The sequence below is a fragment of the Phoca vitulina genome, unplaced genomic scaffold, assembly GCF_004348235.1.
Source record: "Phoca vitulina isolate PV1807 unplaced genomic scaffold, GSC_HSeal_1.0 scaffold24, whole genome shotgun sequence".
Taxonomy (NCBI): Eukaryota; Metazoa; Chordata; class Mammalia; order Carnivora; family Phocidae; genus Phoca; species Phoca vitulina.
Window position 1 is genome coordinate 23,509,891 of NW_022589727.1, and position 21,846 is coordinate 23,531,736.

A 21,846-nucleotide genomic window follows, 5' to 3' on the forward strand; every position below is an offset into this window, starting at 1 on the left:
TGCCGAGAGGCAAGGGCACCGGAGACAGGGGGTCGTGGTGGAGGGAGAGTCACATTTCGGAGAGGGAAGTGAAATAAAGAGGGCGGCACCCGGGGGAACCTGTGCGTCATTGAGGGACCGAGGAGAAGCGCGGGCGCACGGGGTGGAAAAGGAGAAGTGGGAGCGAGAAGCCGGAGGGGGCGGCCGCGGAGTGCGGGTGGGGGCGTCGCGAAGCGCCTGAGCCTCTCCTGCCTTCTCCGGCCGCGCCCCGTCCGCCCGCAGCCTCGCGGCGCCAGCCTCGACCCTCAGCGCTCCGGATCCGGCAGGCGGGGCGCGCCCGTCGCGCGCAGAATGTGGCAGCGGACACGGCTCCGGTCCCGCGCGTCCTGGCGCTGGGCGCTGGCGCTGCTGACTCTGGGCGGCGCGGGTCTGTGCCACGCCGTCCCGCAGCCCATGCACCCCGCGCGGCCGGGAGCCAGGAACAAGTAAGTGCGCGGTCCCTCTCCTCGTTCCCGGCACGGAGCCCTGGCCCCCCCGCCTACCCCTCCCCGACCCGCTGCCGGGTCCGCAGCTGCCCTGCCAAAGACGATGAGCAGCAGCCGTGGGGTCCCCCTTGGGCTGCCCGGGCGGCGCCTCCTCCCGGGGGGCCGTGCGCTCTCCGGCCGGCGCGAGGCGTCCCGGGTGATCTCGCCAGCCCTTCGAGCAGTGCTGCCTCCGGGGCTGTGGGGGCGTAGGGAGTGTCCCGCAGAGCAGGACGATCAGGAAAATACTCCCAGGAATTACTGAAGCCCCTGGGACCGTAGGTACTTTTCTTTTGCGTATTTTGGCGGCTTAAGATGCCGGTTCCCCGAAGGCGCACCCGCGTACCCTCCGGATGGCTGCTTTCTGGGGCTCCCGTCTCCGCAGAGACGGCGGGCTCCCTGACCCTCGCTCGGTCCGCTGCTCTATCGGCTCGCCCCGCTCTCCCCAGCCTCATTGTTCTCAGGGTTTACACTGTGGCTTCTCGCTCTCTCTCCTTCACCCCAGGAACTGGTGCGCCTACATCGTGAACAAGAATGTGAGCTGCTCTGTGCTGGAGGGAAGCGAGAGTTTTATTCAGGCTCAGTACAACTGTGCCTGGAACCAGATGCCCTGTCCGTCCGCGCTGGTGTAAGTCCTTGAGCCCAGGAGCGGGCGGGGTGCGCCGGGGCCTGGGCGGTGGGTGGCGTCCGAGCGCTGAGCTCCAGCCCGTCCGTAAATCTCTTCCAGGGTGAGAAAACCCAGCAGCTGAGAAGTCTGAGCGCTGAGCGCAGTCCCAGGCGCACTGGGGTGTTTTAGGAGCGTGGGTTGCCCTGAGTGAGCATGGACGATGCGCACGACTTGCGAGCTTGTGATCACCGGGGCACTGGAGGGGTGAACGAAGCCCCCACCCCCACCTCTTTTTTTCTTTCAATTTTATTACTAACATAAGGCAGCTGGACCTAATTAGATCCATATTGTGTGTGCTGGGGCACACAGAAGATTCCAAAATGTATACTGCTAAAAACGTTGAAATGTAGGATTAGCTGAGAGGTTTGTTCTAGCCCGTGTCCTAAAACAGGCGAGTTTTGTCCAAATGTCCCCATAAAACGGACCTCTTCCAGTGTTGTAGCTCTCTAAACTGAAGTCCCAGCAGTAACTTGCTTAAAGTGAGTCATTTTTTTTTTTTTTTTATGTTAGATTTGGGGATTCAGCTAAGAAATTGTCAGGAGAAAATGGTAATCTTTTTGATTTGCTTATAAAGATTTCATCATCTTAAAAACAAAGAGGAAGCAATGCAATAAGCACATCACACACATTCAATTCTCTTCTGGCAAGCCCTTGTGTTTTTGTGTAAGTCAGTTATCAGAGGATGAGGGATGTGAATCAATGGCTGTTGGGGAACACATGGGATGGTTGAAATTAATTGTTTTCCCCTAAGAATGCGTTGTTTGTCTTAGGGCATTGTTGTCATTACAGCAAAGAATAGCCGGTAGGCGGATCTGTCTTTGGCAAAGCAAAGGGACAGACTGAAACTGTACTCCAGGAAACCTTATTCCAGAAGGCAGTAGATGAGCCTTCAGTCTTTGTGGGGTGGAAGTGGTCTCTGGATCATTCCACTTGGGCTCTTGTGGGAACTGCAAACAGGGAAGGGATAATTCCTGTTAGGCCAACAGCAACAACCACCATCACCTAGAAGAGACCCCCCATTTTCGAATAAACAGAGAAACAGGCAGACATGGATTTCTGGCTCCCTGAGTTGGATTTGTCAGAGGGGATGCATACCCTGTTATGCATACCCATAGTGCCTGTTATCTCTGCTCGGTAATTTGTAGACCTCACAGTCCGTAGCCGGCAGTCAGTGAAAAGAGAACTGAGTAAGATTTTTACATGGTGGCAGAGACACGAACGAAGTATTCAACACGATTTGAATGGATGTGCTTAAACTTAGAATTATTAGTCAGGAATATATCATTTGTTTTACCCAAGAACTGCATTTTGTGGTTTGCTATAACCTGAAGACTTGACGGCAACTCAGATAAATGAATTTTTCATTTGGGGAGGTCATGCTTTTCATTTAAAAGATGTTTCTTTTAAATTTTCTGAAATTCTTTTAGTGCTTGCAAAATTAAATGATTTAATTGTTGTATTTGACCAAAACTCAGTGGAACAGATCCTTTGTCGTCAGTGAGGAGCAAATCACCTCCAGATCAGCAGGTTAATGAAAGGCAGTTGGAGCATATTTTTGCCATCCAGTGGGAAGGACAATAAAGATTGCTATAAGAAATGACAGATGTTTCTGTTGTTTTCTTAAATAGAACTAAAATAAGTGACCTGGTGTTTTTCTTCAATAATAGTCACCTAAACAATTCAAGTGTGTTTTTACATTTTAGATACTGCATTGTAAGTGTGAAATTTAAAAAATAAGAACAGACTGTTTTAGCTGATCAAGCTGGAAATTTTGAAATTAACTTAGGTAGTTAATTCAGTCTTGACTTTTTTCTTTCTGTTTCTTTAGAGCTAGGAAAGGAAAGCTTTATCTTATTTTTCAACTACTAAATGATTCCTAAATTTGGATGATTGGTGGATGATGGAAGTCAAAGCCTCTTTATACTTAAAGAGAATGAATGGCTGTTTAACATGGAATTTCCCAGGTGTTTCTGATGAATCCAGAAGCCCCAGTCACTTCTCTCAATTCATGGGCTCGTTGTCAGGTGAGGTCTTCAAGATTTGATCCCTAGAACCTGAGCCGTGTGGAAGTGAAAGTCCTTTGGAAACTCATCCTGCAGTTACTGAGGGATCCTTCTCGGGTGGTAGAAGTGCAGGGCTGGAGGCTGACTGAGATGCTGGAGCTAGAATGCAGTTTGGCAGCTGCGTCCAGCTGAATGCCTGGGAGTGGCAGGTGTTTGCCAGCAAGGCCTTGCAAGGGATGGGGCAGAGCGGAGTTTCTAGAGATGGTGGAGGGAAAGGAGGAAGAGGAACCAGGAGGGGGAGAGAGCAAAGCAAACGTTAGAGGAGGAAACTTCATCTTAGGGACCATGTGCATTTCCAGAAGGGTTAGACCTTGCTCCACTTGCATATATGAAGAGCCTTCGATTCCAGATTGCGAATTTGGGCATTGTTGTGTGAAACTAGGAGCAGAGAGGGTTTTTGTATATGTGGGCATTTTGAGTCATTACTTTTCTGAAACTGTAAAGAGATTTTAGTGTGTCAGGCGCTGCGTTAGGGCTTTTTATTCCATATACGAGGTTATTTAATTCTTGCAACAACCCTTCAAGATGAAAACCATGGTCCCCATTTTGCCAATGAGGAAACAGAGGCTAGATGTTCCCTAACTTATCTACAGTCATGTGACGGTAAATGGCTGGGCTGCCCGCAAACCCAGAGCTACTGGCCTTTGGCCCCATAGCGATGGAGAATGCATTTATTAACGTTTTAGTGTGTGTCTTTGGTGCATTGCACAGTACTCAACTATTAAGAACAATTACACCTTCTTTCTTATTTCATGGAAGGCAATTCCCATGTAAAAGTGATTGAGAACTGTGTGTATGCATGTGCACGTAAATTTTTATTGTGGGTTATTTGCTATGATGCATTGGACTGTATAATTTTTCATACTGTCCACTATGCTATACAGTTTGTTTTTAAAAAATTTTCCCCCAGTTTTATTGAGATTTAATTGACATACAGCACTGCAAAAATTTAAGATGTACAGCATAAGGACTTACATATGTTGTGAAATGATTGCCACAGTAAGTTAACATCCACCATCTCATAGAAACAAAAAAAAAGAGGAAAAGTTTTTTCTTGCAATGCAACTCTTAGGATCTACTTTCTTAACAGATTTCAAATCTACCATACAACAGTGTTAACTACACTCATCATGGTGTACATTACATCCTCAGGACCTTATGTTACAACCAGAAGTTTGCACCTTTGACCGCCTTCATCCAGTTCCCTCTCACCCCACCCTTGCCTCTGTTAACCACAAATCTGGTTTCTTTTTCTGTGAGTTTGGTTTTTTTCTTAGATTCCATGTATAAGTGAGAATATATACATACATACTATGTATACCTACAAAATTTGTCTTTTCTGACTTACTTCACTTAGCATCCATGTCACATGGTAGGATTTTTCTTTCTTTTTAATGGCAGAATAGCATTCCATTGTATGTATATACCACTTCTTTATCCATTCTTCAGTCAGCGGACACTTAGGTTATTTCCATGTCTTGACTATTGTAGATAATGCTACTGTGAACATGGGGTGCAAAGATCTGTTTAACATAGAGTTTTTGTTTCCTTTGCATATATACCAAGAAGTGAAATTGCTGGGTCATAGGGCAGCTCTATTTTCAACTTTCTGACGAACCTCCATACTGTTTTCCAGAGTGGCTGCACCAGCTTGCATTCCCACCAACAGTGTGGGAGGGTCCTCTTTTCTCCACATCCTCAGCAGCATTTATGTCTTGTCCTTTTGATGTCTTATTTTAATCAAGTACTCAGGGCCTGACTTGGGTGAGAGTACCTTCCCCGGGAGCACATTACTCTAATGGGAAGGGCCACTTCATCACCTCACGTCTTTAGAGCAACTCCATGGGGGCCATCAGCCCCATTCTACAGAAGGTCATGTCGTTAGGAAGGAGCCGACCTGGATCCAAATCCAGTCACCTTTCCTTGTCTTAGACTCTTCCCCTCCACACCGCATGGTCCCTTGCCGTCTGGACCCACACCCGAGGGTGTGTGAGTGTGATGCCCGCCACAGTGCATGCTGGTGAGATGGCAGGGAGCGGCCATGGCCCGAGGTTTGCTAGGTCCCCCGCTACACGGGTTGGTGGTGTTTGGGTGGACTGCCGGCAGGAGACAGCGCTACCTTCTCCTTCTTGGACTAGGCATGGCTTCCTTTCAGGCATCATTCACGCTTCATGGCAGTGATTCCGGAGAGTCCACGACCTCCCACTCCGCTGCAGCGATCCAGCTGACTGCTGTTAGTATTTGAGGCATTTGGGGGCGTCCTGTGTGCGGAGCAGCTGCTCTGTAGGTGAGGACATCCGGGGGTTCCCAGATGGAAGGCAGGCTTATTTCCGGTATTCGCTTTGCTCGGCTCCGGGCCAAGGCTCCATAGGGCGGGGTTTCCTACTCTGCGCCCACAAACTGACTTGGGTTTATCAGCATCTACCCAACCCCGCTCCTGCCCCCTCTTGGGTGTGTTGCGTCTGGGTGGAATTTTTCCTATGAGCTCTTTGAAAGAATCTCATCAGTTGGGGGAGGAACTGGGTGGGACCGACTAGGGGGCCCTGTGGTGCTGTGATGACACGGAAGAATTTGTGAATTTGTAGCAGGTGTGAGCTCTAAGTGCTGAGTTCCAGAACTCCTCTAATTCTCCGATTCCAAGGGGGAACAGATGGTCATTCAGTTGGAGGAAAAGTTGCCTGTGAGAGAGCAATCTCAGCCAGGAGAAGCTTTTTTTCTTTTTTCTTTTAAACAAAGAACACTTAAGGCAGCGAAAATAATGAGGACTTACATCTTCTAGAGTAAATTCTACAGTTTCTGCGTCTCCAGGAACAGAATTCCATTCAACTGGAAAACGTGCCTCTTGTGGGTATAGCTTTGGGGGAATTCTTTTTCCTTCAGCTTTTACACATCTTGCAATCAGTTGGCTGTTAACAGCTCTGCTCCTTGGCTTTGAGGGTAATTTGAATCAGCTAGCGTCTGCAGAAGGGGAGAACGCGGGCCTTGAGTGGCGGTACCCAGACCCCGAGAGCCGCATGCACTTTCCTCCCTCCTTGGGTTGGCCTTCCTTATCAGGTTTTTGGGGCTACATCTGTGTTGCTGCCCTAGCATCTTCTGATCTTCCTTTCAAGCTTCTTTGTACTTTTGTTCTTTCCCTCTTCTTAAGCTCCTGGTAGATCAGATGCTAGGTTTGTAGAGCCCTTCCACAGTCATGTTTTTCTCATCACAAGCTCAGCCAGATTACGGACAGAGACGGGGGTGGGGGTTCTTAGAAGAAGTTTATGGTTATGGGCTACATTTTCCACCTTTCTTATCTTGGAGAAAAACTAATGGGATTCAAATAGAGCTTATGGTCTCAGGAAAAACAATTGCTTTTCGTTAAACCCCCTTTTGGTCCCACTATTTAGTCTTTCTCCACTGATCTATTCTTCTCTGTTGGCACTTGGTAAATTAACTAAAATTCTGAGGTAGCCAGGAAAGGGGAGGTAAATGGGAGCCAGCGTCCCCTGAGGTAGTCCCTCTGGGCAGACTGATGTGACCAATGTGTTCTGGAAGAGGAAATAGAAACCTTGGCTTCTGGCCTGAGCTCTACCTCTGCCACCGAGCTGTGTGACTTCAGGCAAGTCCCTCAGCCTCTCTGAGGCACATTTTCCTCATCTCTGCATTACTGGTGAGGTACCATAGCTAGAGAACTTTTAAAAGTGCGCTATCAAAGGGGATGGGGTAACTGGGTGATGGACATTAAGGAGGGCACATGATGGAATGAGCACTGGGTATTATATGCAACTGATGAATCACTGACCTCTACCTCGGAAACCAATAATACATTATATGTTAATTAATTGAATTTAAATAAAAATAAATTTAAAAAAAATTACTTGGTAAAAAGAAAAGTGCACTAAGTGTAGGGTACACTTAGCAGGAATGCCTCATGAACATTCCTTATTCTCATCATTTGGAGTGTTGTTGCCTCAAAGGTGAGCTTATCATTGAAGGCTTTGAATTTGAAGTTAATGCCTTTGGACATGTTAGAAAAAGACGGAAGTGCTAAAAAATGAAATAAACTCCGTACACGAAGATCATAATTAAGTAAATGAAATGAATAAAATCCGCTTCCAAACATGAAGTTAACTTAGAGATTGTTTTGGAAGCAGAGCCAGCAATGGTTTCTTTGGGGAATGCAAGTCAATGATTACGGTCGATTTAAAGGAAATGTTCCAGGGTGGTGGGCACTGGCTGCTGGTTCTGCGGGTGTGTGCGTGCCCGTGGGAGCCCACAGGACGTTCCAGGCTGCGTGGGCGGCGGTGAACTCTGCCCATCCTCCGGCCACCTTTTAGCCAGCCACGGCTGGCTCTAAACCTTTGCCTTGAGGAAGAAAGTCCTCTTCCTCGGGTTGATAATAGCAGGCTGTTACTAACGTGTACCGAGTGGGAATGATACAGTAAGTACTGCACAGCACAGTTACCCAGTGTTTTACATACTGGTTTTTAAAACCTAAAGCTGACAGACTGTACCAGTGTTCAGACGACGTACAGACTGTCACCCAAATGTTCTGACTTCGTGCTGGTCCAAACAAACACTGACTTGGTTTTTTTTTTAACAACTCAGAATTAACTGCTTCTGTCCTTGATAAAGCTGTTTTCTGGACTTAAAAATAACAAAAAACCACTTGATTAAATGATGCGAGCCTGACTTCTCCCGAAGAACAATTTTCCTGGACAGCTTGAGAGAGGAACATCATAGTTGTCAACGTGACAGTAGTTCCTATTGGAGGAAAATAATGAAATGATTAAAATGAAACTCACCAAGAAGTTTTCTTCTATCTTTCCTGTTTTAAAGTGGTGAAGTGTGGCTGGACAAAAGGAGGGGCTGTTCAAACCAACCAAATCACTGGTTTGAAAATGCTGTAGAAGCAAACTTTTCTGGGTGTGTTAGGACCCAGCTGTTCTTTCACTCACCCCTCCCCCCCACTTTCCACTAAGAAAATATTAGATTAGGGCATACGCCTAAACATTATTCTCTGCAGCGTCAGCCTTTCGGGGTAGTGTATTTTACTAGGCATTTGCTTAAGAGACCAATGGCTTAGGTGAGGCCTTCTCACACTGGCCATTTCGATGAAAGGGAATTCACTATGAGATCTCTCAACTTTTTCCTAACATTCTCTGGCTTCATACACATTTGTGATTGTACGGGGTCTGCTGAATGGGCTTTATTCAGTTATCTTTTACAGAGCTTTGCTCGCAGTCCATTATAAAACAAGGTTCTAGAGATTTCCTTTTTGCTTCAAGTTGTTTCTCTACAGCTACTCAACAGGGATGCTATTGAAGGATCGTGGGATAAGGACCTAGATTTTTTTTTTTCTGAACTATAGAAATGCCACTTTTTTTTCTGCTGAGGTTTTCCACATATTTTGAATTTTTTATTTAAATGCAATTAGCCAATATATAGTATATCATTAGTTTCAGAGGTAGAGTTCAGTAATTTATCAGTTGTGTATAATACCCAGTGCTCATCACATCACGTGCCCTCCGTAATGTCCAGCACCCAGTTACCGCCTCCCCTCAGCAACCCTCAGTTTGTTTCCTTTGGTTAAGTCTCTTATGATTTGTCTCCCTCTCTGAAAACAGAGCCCCAGAGCTGTGGCTGTGATTGCGACAGAACCCAGGGCGGGGTGAGTTTCACAATCCAGCCATTTGCAGATCTTTTCACCATTAAAAGTGTTTCCCTGGCTTGTGTCGGTGTTAACGCCAAGAGCTCTCCCGTGCCGGGGGAATGGGGCCTTGGGCAGGGAGGCAGAGTTGAGCCTTTCTGAATATTTTGAACGTTCCAGAATCTCGGGTCTGGCCGGCTGTCCTGACAGGGTTCGGGCCTGGTTCATGCATCAGGGGGCGTGCTTTGGAGATTCTTCAGCTGCTTTCGGCTGGGGCAGCAGCTTTCCAGGACCACAGTGCCAGGTCAGGGGGTCTGGCTCAGTCATGATCAACGAGGCACCCTTTTCCCATCCCAACACGCTGCATCATCTTTTGGCAACTCACAAGATATTTGGGAGTCATTCTGTTACATGATTGCAAAAACAGCAAAAAGATAGAACACAGATTCCTTGCTTACTGATGGTGTAGGAGGGAAGGCAGAAACACCATCTATGGCTTGTTTCCTGAACTAAATAGCACAGCAGCTTCTAAACACTCCTTGTCAGAATTGTCACTGGGAAAATAATAATCCCAATGAGTAGGCACTCTGTCATATTTTTTTTTTTTTTTAAAGATTTTATTTGAGAGAGAGTGAGTGAGAGAGAAACCATGAGCGGGAGAAGGGGCAGAGGTAGAAAGAGAAGCAGACTCCTCATTGAGCAGGGAGCTTGATGTGGGGCTCGATCCCAGGACCCTTGGATCATGACCTGAGCCGAAGGCAGGCACTTAACTGACTGAGCCACCCAGGCGCCCCTGGGCCATGACCTGGCCATGAAGAGGATGGGAAGCAGCAACCCAGTCGAATGGCCAGGTGGCCTCTCCTCTGAGTGGGTTGAGGATACATGAAGAACTGTCATGGGGTGATCTGTGTAGTGTGTTGTCAAGGGTATTGATAAAAAGGACCACGTGTGTGAAGGAAGACACATCAGTTCAAGGACTGTCATTTGAAGGTTATGGCAGGATTGCCTTTATCCATGGGACAATCACCTCATTCCTCACCTGTGGTCAGGAACCAACTATAATTCTTCACATGGGCAATCAAGACCATTATTATGGAAGGAACCCATAGTTTTAGCCTTACTGCAAACTTGTGCCTTATGGTAAATTTATATATGCCCGCATGCACACAACACACGGAGTGCATGCATATCATTTATATAAAGCTTTATAGTTTCACAGTTTTCACAGAAATTTTATTCTTCCAATACCTGAGAGGTAAAAGGGGGGGGCAAATATTAAAATGCCAATTTGTTTATTTAAATTTTAATTTAGATTCTAGTTAGTTAACATATAGTGTAGTATTGGTTTCAGGGAGAGAATTTAGTGATTCATCACTTACATACAACACCCAGTGCTCACCACAACAAGTGCCCTCCTTAATGCCCATCACCCATCTAGCCCAACCCCCACCCACCTCCCTCCAACAACCCTCAGTTTGTTCTCTATCGTTAAGAGTCTCTTATGGTGGGGCGCCTGGGTGGCTTAGTCAGTTAAGCGGCTGCCTTCGGCTCAGGTCATGATCCTGGGGTCCTGGGATCGAGCCCCGCATCTGACTCCCTGCTCAGTGGGGAGCCTGCTTCTCCCTCTCCCTCTGCCTGCCACTCTGCCTACTTGTGCTCTCTCTCTATCTCTGTCAAATAAATAAATAAAATCTTAAAAAATTAAAAAAAGAGTCTCTTATGGTTTGCCTCCCTCTCTCTTTTTTTCCCTTCCCCTATCTTCCTCTGTTTTGTTCCTTAAATTCCACATATGAGTGAAATTATATGGTATTTGTCTCTCTTTGACTAACTTATTTCACTTAGCGTAATATACTCTAGTTTCATCCATGTTGTTGCTAATAGCAAGATTTCATTCTTTTTGATGGCTGAGTAATATTCCATTGTATATATATATACCATATCTTCTTTATCCATTCATCTGTCCATGGACATCTGGGCTCCTTCCATAGTTTGGCTATTGTTGATAGTGCTGCTATAAACATTGGGGTGCATGTGCCCCTTCAAATCAGTATTTTTGTATCCTGTGGGTAAATACCTAGTAGTGCAATTGCTGGGTCATAGGGTAGCTCTATTTTTAACTTTTGAGGAACCTCCATACTGTTTTCCAGAGCAGCTGCACCAGCTTGCATTCCCACCAGTAGTGTAAGAGGGTTCCCCTTTCTCCACATCCTTGCCAACATCTGTTGTGTCCTGTGTTGTTAATTTTAGACATTCTGACAGGTGTGAGGTGGTATCTCATTGTAGTTTTGATTTTGAGCATCTTTTCATGTGTCTGTTGGCCATCTGGAAGTCTTCTTTGGAAAAATGTCTATTCATGTCTTCTGCCTATTTCTTAACTGGATTATTTGTTTTTTGGGTGTTGAGTTTGATAAGTTCTTTATAGATTTTGGATACTAACCCTTTAGGTCCTTTGCAAATATTCTCCCACTCAGTAGGTTGCCTTTTAGTTTTGTTGATTATTTCCTTCTCTGTATAGGAGATTTTTTATCTGGATGAAGTCCCAGTAGTTCATTTTTGCTTTCGTTTCCCTTGCTTCAGGAGACATATCTATAAAAAAGGTGCTATGGCTGATGTCAAAGAGGTTACTGCCTGTGTTCTCTTCTAGAATTTCCTGTCTCACATTTAGGTCTTTAATCCTTTTGGAGTTTATTTTTGTGTATGGTGTAAGAAAGTGGTCCAGTTTCTTTTGTATGTTGCTGTCCCATTTTCCCAACACCATTTGTTGAAGAGACTTTTTTCCATTGGATATGCTTTCCTGCTTTGTTGAAGATTAGTTGACCATCAAGTTGTGGGTCCATTTCTGGGTTTTCTATTCTGTTCCATTGATCTGTGTGTCAATTTTTGTGCCAGCAATATACTATCTTGATGATTATAGCTTTGTAATACAGCTTAAAGTCTGGAATTGTGATGCCTCCAGCTTTGCTTTTCTTTTTCAAGATTGTTTTGACTATTCAGGGTCTTTTGTGATTCCATACAAATTTTAGGATTGTTTGTTCTAGCTCTGTGAAAAATGCTGGTGGTATTTTGATAGGGATTGTATTAAATGTGTAGATTGCTTTGGGTTGTATGGACATTTTAACAATATTCTTCCAATCCATGAGCATGGAATGTTGTTCCATTTCTTTGTGTTATCTTCAGTTTCTTTCATAAGTGTTCTATAGCTTTTGGAGTACAGATCTTTTACCTCTTTGGTTAAGTATATTCCTAGGTATCTAATGGTTTTTGGTGCAGTTGTAAATGGGATCGATTCTTTGAGTTTTCTTTCTGCTGTTTCATTACTGGTGTATAGAAATGCAAGACATGGGGCATCTGGGTAGCTCAGTCAGTTAAACATCTGATTCTTGGTTTTGGCTCAGGTCAGGATCTCATGGGTTTTGAGATGGAACCCCGTGTCGGGCTCTGTGATCAGTGGGGAGTGTGCTTGAAGATTCTCTCCCTCTGCTCCTCCCCCAACTTGTGTGTGTGCACTCTCTCTCTCAAATAAATAAATAAATCTTAAAAAAAAAAAAAAAAGAAATGCAAGACATTTCTGTATGTTGATCATTCTGCGACTTTGCTCAATTCATGTATCAGTTCTAGAAATTTTTTGGTGGAGTCTTTCAGGTTTTCTGCATAGTGTATTAGGTCATCTGCAAATAGTAAAAGTTTGACTTTTTCCTTGCCAGTTTGGATGCCTTTTATTTCTTTTTGTTGTCTGATTGCTGTGGCTACAGCTTTTAGTACCATGTTAAATAAAAGTGGTGAGAGTGGACATCCCTGTCTTATTCCTGACCTTGGAGGAAAAGCTCTCAGTTTTTCCCCATTGAGGATGATATTAGCTGTGGGTCTTTTGTGTATGGCCTTTATGATGTTGAGGTATGTTCCCTCTATCCCTACTTTGTTGAGGGTTTTTATCAAGAATGGATGCTGTACTTTGCCAAAGGCTTCTTCTGCATCTATTGAGAGGATCATATGATTCTTTTCCTTTCTTTTATTAATGTGGTGTATCACATTGATTTGCAAATACCGAACCACCCTTGCAGCCCAGCAATAAATCCCACTTGGTTGTGGTGAATAATCCTTTTAATGTACTGTTGGATTCAAATTTTTGCATCCATGTTCATCAGGTATATTGGCCTGTAATTCTCCTTTTGTGGGGTCTTTCTCTGGTTTTGGAATCAAGGTAATGCTGGCCTCATGGAATGACTTTGGAAGTTTTCCTTCCATTTCTATTTTTTGGAATAGTTTGAGAAGAATAGGTATTAACTTTTCTTTAAATATCTGGTAGAATTCCCCTGGGAAGCCATCCAGCCCTGAACTTTTGTTTGTTGGGAGATTTTTGATTACTGATTCAATTTCTTTGCTGGTTATAGGTCTGTTCAAATTTTCTATTTCTTCCTGTTTCAGTTTTGGTAGTTTATATGTTTCTAAGAATTTATCTATTTCTTCCAGATTGTGCAATTTGTTGGCATATAATTTGTCATAATATTCTCTTATAATTGTTTGCATTTCTGTGGTGTTGGTTATGATCTCTCCTCTTTCATTTGTGATTTTATTTATTTGAGTACTTTCTCTTTTCTTTTTAAAGATTTTATTTATTTATTTGACAGAGAGAGAGGCAGACAGAGGGAGAGGGAGAAGCAGGCTCCCTGCTGAGCAGAGAGCCTGACATGGGACTCGATCCCAGGACCTGGGATCATGACCTGAGCTGAAGGCAGACACCCAACCGACTGAGCCACCCAGGCACCTTTCCTTTCTCTTTTCTTTTTGATAAGTCTGGCTAGGGGTTTATCAATCTTATTCTTTCAAAGAACCAGCTCCTAGTTTCATTGATCTGTTCTGTTTTTTTGTGGGTTTTTTTTTTCACTATATCATTTATATCTGCTCGGATCTTTATTATTTCCCTTCTTCTGCTGGCTTTAGGCTTTATTTGCTCTTCTTTTTCTAGCTCCTTTAGGTGTAAGGTTAGGTTGTATATTTGAGACTTTTCTTGCTTCTTGAGGTAGGCCTGCATTGCTATGTACTTATAAATGCCAATTTATATTTGAGGTAACTGAGGGTTAGAGAAGTTTTCAGGTCTTGTCTGACTCAACTGGTCTTTGGCTGAGTTGGGACTGGAACAGCCAATGTTGTCATGGATAATAGAATTGGATGTTGTTCTCCATACTGTCTCCACAGAAATATGATTGCTCAGTATAGGATCCTGGAGATGCAAGGAAAGCCATAAGGTGGTGTGGCTGGGTACCACCTGGTATGTATTCAGAAGATGTTTGCTGAATGCATAGGTGAAAGAGAGCATGTGGGTTTTAATTTTTCTATTAAGACTATTTTTTTTTTAGAACAGTTAATGTTCACAGCAAAATTGAAGGGGAGGTACATAGATTTCCCAAATTCCCACTTCCTCCACACATGCACAACCTCCCCCGTTCTCACCATCCCCCACCAGAATGGTACATTTGTTATAGTCGATGAACCTACATTGACACAATGATAATCACCCGAAAGTCCATAGTTTACACTAGGCTTTATTTGGGGGAGGGCATGTGATTTTAGCTTGTCTTTCCTCCCATTGTTAAGAATCATATGTGTTGAGTTCAGTTTTCAGTTTTTAGTTATGGAGATCATCAGTTTGAACAACTGTCTTTGGTTTGTGTTTTTATTTTTTATTTTTTAAAAAAAATTTTTTATTTTTTTATTAGATAGGGAGAGAGCATAAGCAGGGGGAGTGGCAGGCAGAGGGAGAGGGAGAAGAAGGCTCCCTGCTCAGCAGGGAGCCCTATGTGGGGCTCGATCCCAGGACCCCGGGATCACGACCTAAGCCAAAGGCAGACGCTTAACTGTCTGAGCCACCCAGGCACCCCTGGTTTGTGTTTTTAAAATGGAGGTTGTGACACACATATAGTCTTGAAAATGGTTGTTAATACTGAATGAGAATGCAGTGGCTTGCAGCTAAAATGAGGATTTGAGATGTGGCGGATTCCAGTTAAATCAAAGTAATGATATAATTTAGCTTCTTGAACTGGCAGTCTCAATGTAACCTTTAAAAGTTTTTGCCAAGACGTAAGTGTACGTTGACTATCTCTCTGATCCCTGATACAGTTTTCGTTCTGTAAGAGTTCATGTTACACAATTGTAAATCAAAATTCAACTGAGTAAATTTTAAAGACTCTAGTGTCGTTATTCAGCAATTCACGAATTAGGCAGCATCCCATTTAGTAGAGAGAGAGAGAAGGAGCTCCAAAGAGCTGTTCAAAATGAACAGCTTTTATAGGCAGAAAATGGTGGGAAAAGGAAGTTTCTAGCAAAGAGTGGATTGTTTCAGACAAAGTTACCTTTGAATGGGGTCGGAAGGGGTCTGCTGGTGGATTACCTCATGCCTGCTGACCAGGTAATTCCAGATTAACTGATTAAAGGTTACATTCCTAGGAGAGGCTGAAACTGCAGTTAGGTTAGATATTGAGTCTTGGTTTGCTGACATGGGGCTTAGCACAAGAGACTCCATTTGGAGCCTGTTTACTCTTTTTTTTTTTTAAGATTTTATTTATTTATTTGACAGAGAGTGACAGCGAGAGAGGGAATACAAGCAGGGGGAGTGGGAGAGGAAGAAGCAGGCTCCCCACTGAGCAGGGACCCGGACATGGGGCTCGATCCCAGGACCCTGGGATCATGACCTGAGCCAAAGGCAGACGCTTAACGACTGAGCCACCCAGGTGCCCCTCTTTTTTTTTTTTTTTAAAGATTTATTTATTTATTTGAGAGAGAGAGAAAGGACAATCAGGAGGGGCAGAGGAAGAGAGAATCTCAAGCAGACTTCACTCTGAGCACAGAGGCCCAGGCGGGGCTCGATATCACCACCCTGAGATCATGACCTGAGCCAAAACCAAGAATTGGCCATGTAACTGACTGAGCCATCCAGGTGCCCCGTTATCTCTTTTTTAACACAAGTATGGTTTGGTGGTACTGGGAAGTTACAATGACGAAAGACAGAACTTCATTTTGAGAAAGCTAAATTATAAAAATATAGGGAAGTATTTCAAAGATTAATTTTGTGGCTTTGAAAATATCATGCTGGCTTATATATTTTATTCATAAAAATTGAAGCCAGTTTCAGAGAAACCTTTGGGTGGTGGGCCAGCTTAGGCGCCTCCTTACTGGGAGGACAAGAACTACTACTTAAACCACATATTTAATTGTTTTAGTTAAATTAAACAACACAATAATGCAATCTATGTAATTTTTCTTAAAAAATAAGCATGATTTCAAGGAAATGGAAGCAAGCTACTATCTTTAAAACTAGTTAACTGATGTTAGTTGGGCCCCTTCACCTCAAAGTCTATATATTTGTGTCCCTTCTCAATTTGCAAGAATTGTAGATGCCCAGAAGTTTCCCTCCAAACTGGGATAGTGTCCAAGGCATACTGTCCAACAGCCCCTTGTACCTGGGTTCTGTGTGGCTCTCTCAGAACCACAGGGAGCTGGCCAATGTAGGGAACACCATACCCTCCAGTGCCCCAAGAAAATCCAACCCGACAAGCCTGCCTGAGTAGTGAGGACTTTACTGAAGACTGTGGCTTTGGTTAGAGGATGCCATAGGGTCATCAACCTTAAACATCCACTGGCCACCCTAAGGCATTTTGGAGAGTAGCTCCTCCTCACTTCTTTCACCTCTGGTGGCCTCCTGCTCTGTCACCATACCCATTTGAGAGCAAATCAGCTAATTCCTTCTTCACACCTGGCTAAGCTCCCCCCCCCCCCCCCCCAGTTCATCCACACCTTCACACCGGGGCTGGGGTGGGTTGTGGCGGCACCTTTCAAAGAAAAACCACGTTCTTTCTGAGTGGAGTGCAGCTGAATAAAAATCTCTCCACCTCACTATGTTAAATGTGCATTAAGAAAAAAACCTAAAGGGGGGCGCCTGGGTGGCTCAGTTGGTTAAGCGACTGCCTTCGGCTCAGGTCATGATCCTGGAGTCCCGGGATCGAGTCCCGCATCGGGCTCCCTGCTCGGCGGGGAGTCTGCTTCTCCCTCTGACCCTCCTCCCTCTCATGCTCTCTGTCTCTCATTCTCTCTCTCTCAAATAAATAAATAAAATCTTTAAAAAAAAAAAAAAAAAAAAAGAAAAAAGAAAAAAACCTAAAGGAATATTGGGTTATCCCGGACAATGTGAGACTAGACTATAACATTGTGGTCCCTTTTCTCCCCAATGTGATCATAAATTAGAAAAGAAATGGAAGTGTTCCTGTATTTGCAATATGCCCAGATTATTACTTTTACTGAGAATGAATTGACCCAAAAGAAGGTGTTGTTTTTGTATCTGCTGAGAAATTCCTACTCTCTGGGGGTTTTCTAAGCATCTCAGGGACCTCACCAAGTCACAGGTGTAGTCTAAAGCTTGCCAGCATCCATGGTCTTCATCCAAAGGACTGAGATCCCTATAGAGGAGGGATGGATGGTGCAAACCAAGTCAAAGGAAACACAGGAAAAAGATTTTGAAATGACTGTGACTTTCATAGGAGAATTTGAGGAAATGATTTCTCCTCTTAAAAAAAAAAAAGGGCGCCTGGGTGGCTCAGTCGGTTAAGCGACTGCCTTCAGCTCAGGTCATGATCCCAGGGTCCTGGGATCGAGTCCCGCATCGGGCTCCCTGCTCTGCGGGGAGCCTGCTTCTCCCTCTCCCACTCCCCCTGCTTGTGTTCCCTCTCTCGCTGTGTCTCTCTCTGTCAAATAAATAAATAAAATCTTTAAAAAAAAAAAAAAAGAGGAAATAATGAAAATAGAGTTATCGGGTAGTTCTGGAAAGAAAGGTTTGGATCCCCAAACCACGGAAAGTCATATTTGTGGTGAGCATCCTGGGAAGGGCTGAGGCCGGCAGATGTTCTCATGGCTCGCACTCTGGGAACCCAGGGGATGAGGGCATCGGGGAGTGAGCGGGAGGAGCGTCCTGTGGTTCTGGCTCTGGGAACAAGGAAACATGATGTCAGTGTGAGGAATGGAATAGTATAGAATTTGTGTGTGTGTGTGAGGGGGGAATCATCCTGCAGCCGCAGTGACCATCCCGGAAGGAATCCTGCGGGAGAATGCAGGCCTTCATTAATTATGGATTACTGAGCCTTCCAGCAAGCCGTCACTGTGAGCCTGCACTGGCCGGCCCTCCTCCCCACTGCGGCTTGACTTTTGTAATGGATTTCCCAAAGTCAGGAAGTGAAAACTAAGAATGTGGACTCCTAGGAGCGCATGCATAAGCTGTATTTCACGGTGCTGGACACGCCCTGCACTTGGAGCCCTAGTCCTTTCTAGCAACGCACGCTTTCTCTGAAGGAAGGTGCCCACCGCTCTCGCGGGCATCATCTACTGCGGCCAACTCGGGACCTAGCCTCCACTGAGCTGCGGCGGTGCTCCCGAGTCACCTTCCTTCAGGACGGCAGAGTCTCTGTGTCTCCAGGGTGAAGGGCGGGGGGGATCATTGTAAAGGATGGAGGGGGAAAACTCCTTATGCTGTGTGATCGGAGCAAACCACTGAGGGGTGAAGAGGAGTCTAGGTTTTAGGATCTAACTTTCTGCTCTAAGTACATAAGGAAATTAATTCAAGAGGAAACAAAAAATAAGCAGCTTAGGATTGCGGTGTCTCCAGCAAATACAGCCCCTTCGTCTGGGGAAGCAGAGAGTCTCCTGTGTATACGTTTTCATTTTGAACACCTTGCTTTGGTCTTAGGATATGCTATTTTTTTAAAAAAGTGAACAAAGCTATTTTATAATCTGATTTCAATCAGGGCTCATCCATCTTTTGGTTTCATTAGATGCATTTTGTATTTCAGAAATATATTTGCCCAAGCATTCTGGCTTTTAACACTTTGATGGATTTTCCTAAAAGCCAAGAAAATATTTTCTATTTCTTTCCTTCCGTTAACGTCTCCATGCAGAGATCTAATTAAAATTGTGTCCTTGAGCAGAAAAAGATAAGATGAGAATTTTGGTTTGTGTGTCTGATGTGCTTTAACCTGGAAGAAGGCCCTTTGGTTCCTTCACTTTGTGCTATATGGGAGACTTTTTCATCCTGTGGAAAGTTAGCCTTGGAAGGGACCTTGGCTGGATAGAGTCACCTTCTCAGATTGCAGAGATTGTCATTGTAGATGCACATGGTTTCCAATGGCCAAGGTTTGATTGTCAGTAAGAGAGAGTGGATTCAAATCAAATGGCAAGTGTCTCTTTCTCTTCAACATAGTTCTGGAATCACTTCCAGTTTCAAACTTTGTAGCCTCCATTGCCTGACTGATTTTCTGTTGCTACTTCCATAAAAAGCACATCTATTTATTCCCTGATTGATAGAAAAACTGTAACAACAGAAGCCAGAAGAAACCCATTTGTCACAAGTAGTTTCTAGAAAAATTAGTTTACTGTCTTGTCAATCTCTAAATTAGCACATGAGATTAAACTTTGTAAAAGTGAATTACTGTGTAAAAAGCCGGGAAACTGACCTGTGCTACAACATGGGTGAACCTTGAGGGTGAAGGAGTTCAGAACAGGCCATCCCAAAACGTGCCACGTTGGCATATTGATTATTTTGACCTGAAGGCAGTTGAGGAAACGCAGAGACAAGAAGAGCTCTCTGTCTTCCCTCGTTCTAAAACCAGGTTTATAAGTTCCTGTCTCCCCTGTACCAGGATGACCTTATCACTTTAGATAGATGACTCTGCATAAGCGAACCTTACTAAAATAGCACTTACCTTCCCTCAGTTTCCCCCATATACTTCCTAGCAACATTCCCACAATTTATTGCCCCTAGAAGCCCAAAACCTCTTTTCCTTGGTCTAGTCACTTCACAATTTATCACCCTGTGTTAAAATGGTAGATAGGTCCCTGAGTCTAACTGCTTGTTTTCACTTTTTCCTGTAAAGCCTCCAGGCATGTAAAAAATATTAACAACTTGGATGTCTTTTCACCTGTCTTTTGTCAGTTTAATTCACAGGACCCAGAACAAACCTAAGAGGGTAGAGGAAAAGTGTTTTTCTCTCCTACAAGGACATTATGCTAAGGGAACTAAGCCAGTCATGAAAGGACAGACGCTGTATGATTCCACTTCTGTTAAGTCCCTAGAGAGGTCAGATTCATAGAGATGGAAGTAGAATGGTGGTTGCAGGGGTTGGGAGGGCGGGGACTGGGGAGTTAGTGTGTAATGGGTACAGAGCTACAGTTTGGGAAGATGAAAAGAGTTCTGGGGGTGATGGTTATACAATAGTGTGAGTGGACTTAAAGCCACTGAACGGTGCTTGTAAAATGGTTAAGATGGTAATTTCCTTTTTTTAGGGGCCAGGTTTGAATCAGTTACCCCTTCGCATCCCACTCCACTCGCCCCCCCCACCCTGTTCCATGGCAGACAGAGCTAATTCATCAGAGCAGTCTCCCCTGGATGAGGACCAGGAATGCTTCTCCATGGCTCCGCACCACCCTCTCAGCTTTATCCTTCCTCTCAACACTCTTCCCTGGTTAGGATTTTCCTGAACTTGGGAGGAAAATATGCTTCTTCAGCCCCCTGTTATCTCCTGGTTAGCACCCTATTTCTCATTTCCCATCACAAGCAAACTTGATGGGAGAGGTTTCAGGGGCTGCACTGTACCTCCCCTTGCTTATTTCATTCTTTATTCCGACCCAGTGTCCTCTCCGTTGATCTGAGCAGCACTGGCTCAGGTCACTGAGCGTGTCCTTGTCTCAAAAATAATATCTGTCAGTCCTTCTGTTCCTGGACCCTCTCAGCAGCACTGGGAATACTCCTTTCCCTTTGCTTCTAAGAGAGTGTGGTTTTCCTTCTCTCTCTCTCCAGCAGCATGTGCTGGCCATTTTCTACTTGCCCCCGGATCCATTTTCCATCTGTCCCCATCCTGATTTTGCTCTAGGAGTCTGCCCTGGACTGGTTGTGATTTCATCCTTTCATTGTATTGATGAAACTGTGGCCCAGAGGTGGGATGTTCCTTGCCTGTTATTCAGGTAACAAGTGAAAAGGACTATTGCTTTTAGTCTAGGGATACTTGCAATTGGTTACGGTTTCCAAAATTGTCTCACTCGTGCCGCCTCACTGGGTTCCCTCACCACCTAGCTCCGTGCTCCGTCTGCTGTAAGGCATCCGCTCTCTCCCTCCAGGGTGGAGTCGGCAGTAACAGTTTCCTCTGCTGGAGGCCCCAGCTCCCGTCCAGTGGCCTTCCCTAATACTGTTCTCGCAGCCTCGGTTGTCTCTACATTTTGATAACCTTGTGCTCCCCTTGCCCTTTCTGACCTGGGGTTGGTACATTTCTCCCATTCTTTTTTTTTATTATAAATTATTTGATTAATTTAAATTAACAAAAAACCCAGTGCACCCATTTCTCCCACCCGCATCCCCTACTTCTGGCAACCACCAATCTGTTCTCTCTATCCATGAGCTTGGTTTTTTTGTTACCTTGTGCATTTTTGTGTTTTTGATTCCACATATAAGTGAGATGGGATGGTATTTGTTTTTGCCTGACTTACATCATTTAGCTTAATGCTCTCAAGTTCTATATGTGTTGTCCCAGATGGCAGGATTTCATTCTTCTTTTATGGCTGAGTAGTATTCCTGTGTGTGAGTGTATGTGTGTGTATGTGTGTGTGTGTGTGTGGACCACATCTTCATCCATCCATTCATTCAGGTGTCTATCTATGGACACTTAAGTGCATCCATATCTTGGCTATTGTGAATAATGGTGCAGTGCACATGGTCGGGGGGCAGACACCTCTTCAATTAGTGCTTTCATTTCCTTCAGATAAGTGTCCAGAAGTGAGATCGCTGGATCATATGGTCGCTTTATTTTTAATTTTTTAAGGAACCTCCATATTGTTTTCCACACTGGCTGCACCAATTTACATTCCCACCAACAGTGCACCCCAGGGTTCCCTTTTCTCTACATCCTTGCCAGCACTTGTTATTTCTTGTCTTTTTTTTATAAAGAGATTTTTTTT

General features: G+C 44.5%; 1 protein-coding gene across 1 annotated transcript in view; it reads left to right on the top strand.

Annotated features, from left to right (window-relative positions):
- Positions 1-207: 207 nt before the first annotated feature.
- The window catches only part of EMILIN2 (elastin microfibril interfacer 2), a 49,678-nt gene continuing 28,039 nt past the window's right edge, over positions 208-21,846 (top strand). Inside the window, exons 1-2 of the mRNA XM_032421455.1 lie at positions 208-464; positions 1,006-1,128. Of these exons, the coding sequence (XP_032277346.1) occupies positions 331-464; positions 1,006-1,128 (257 nt within the window). The 5' untranslated portion in view covers positions 208-330. The remainder of the gene's footprint in view (positions 465-1,005; positions 1,129-21,846) is intronic.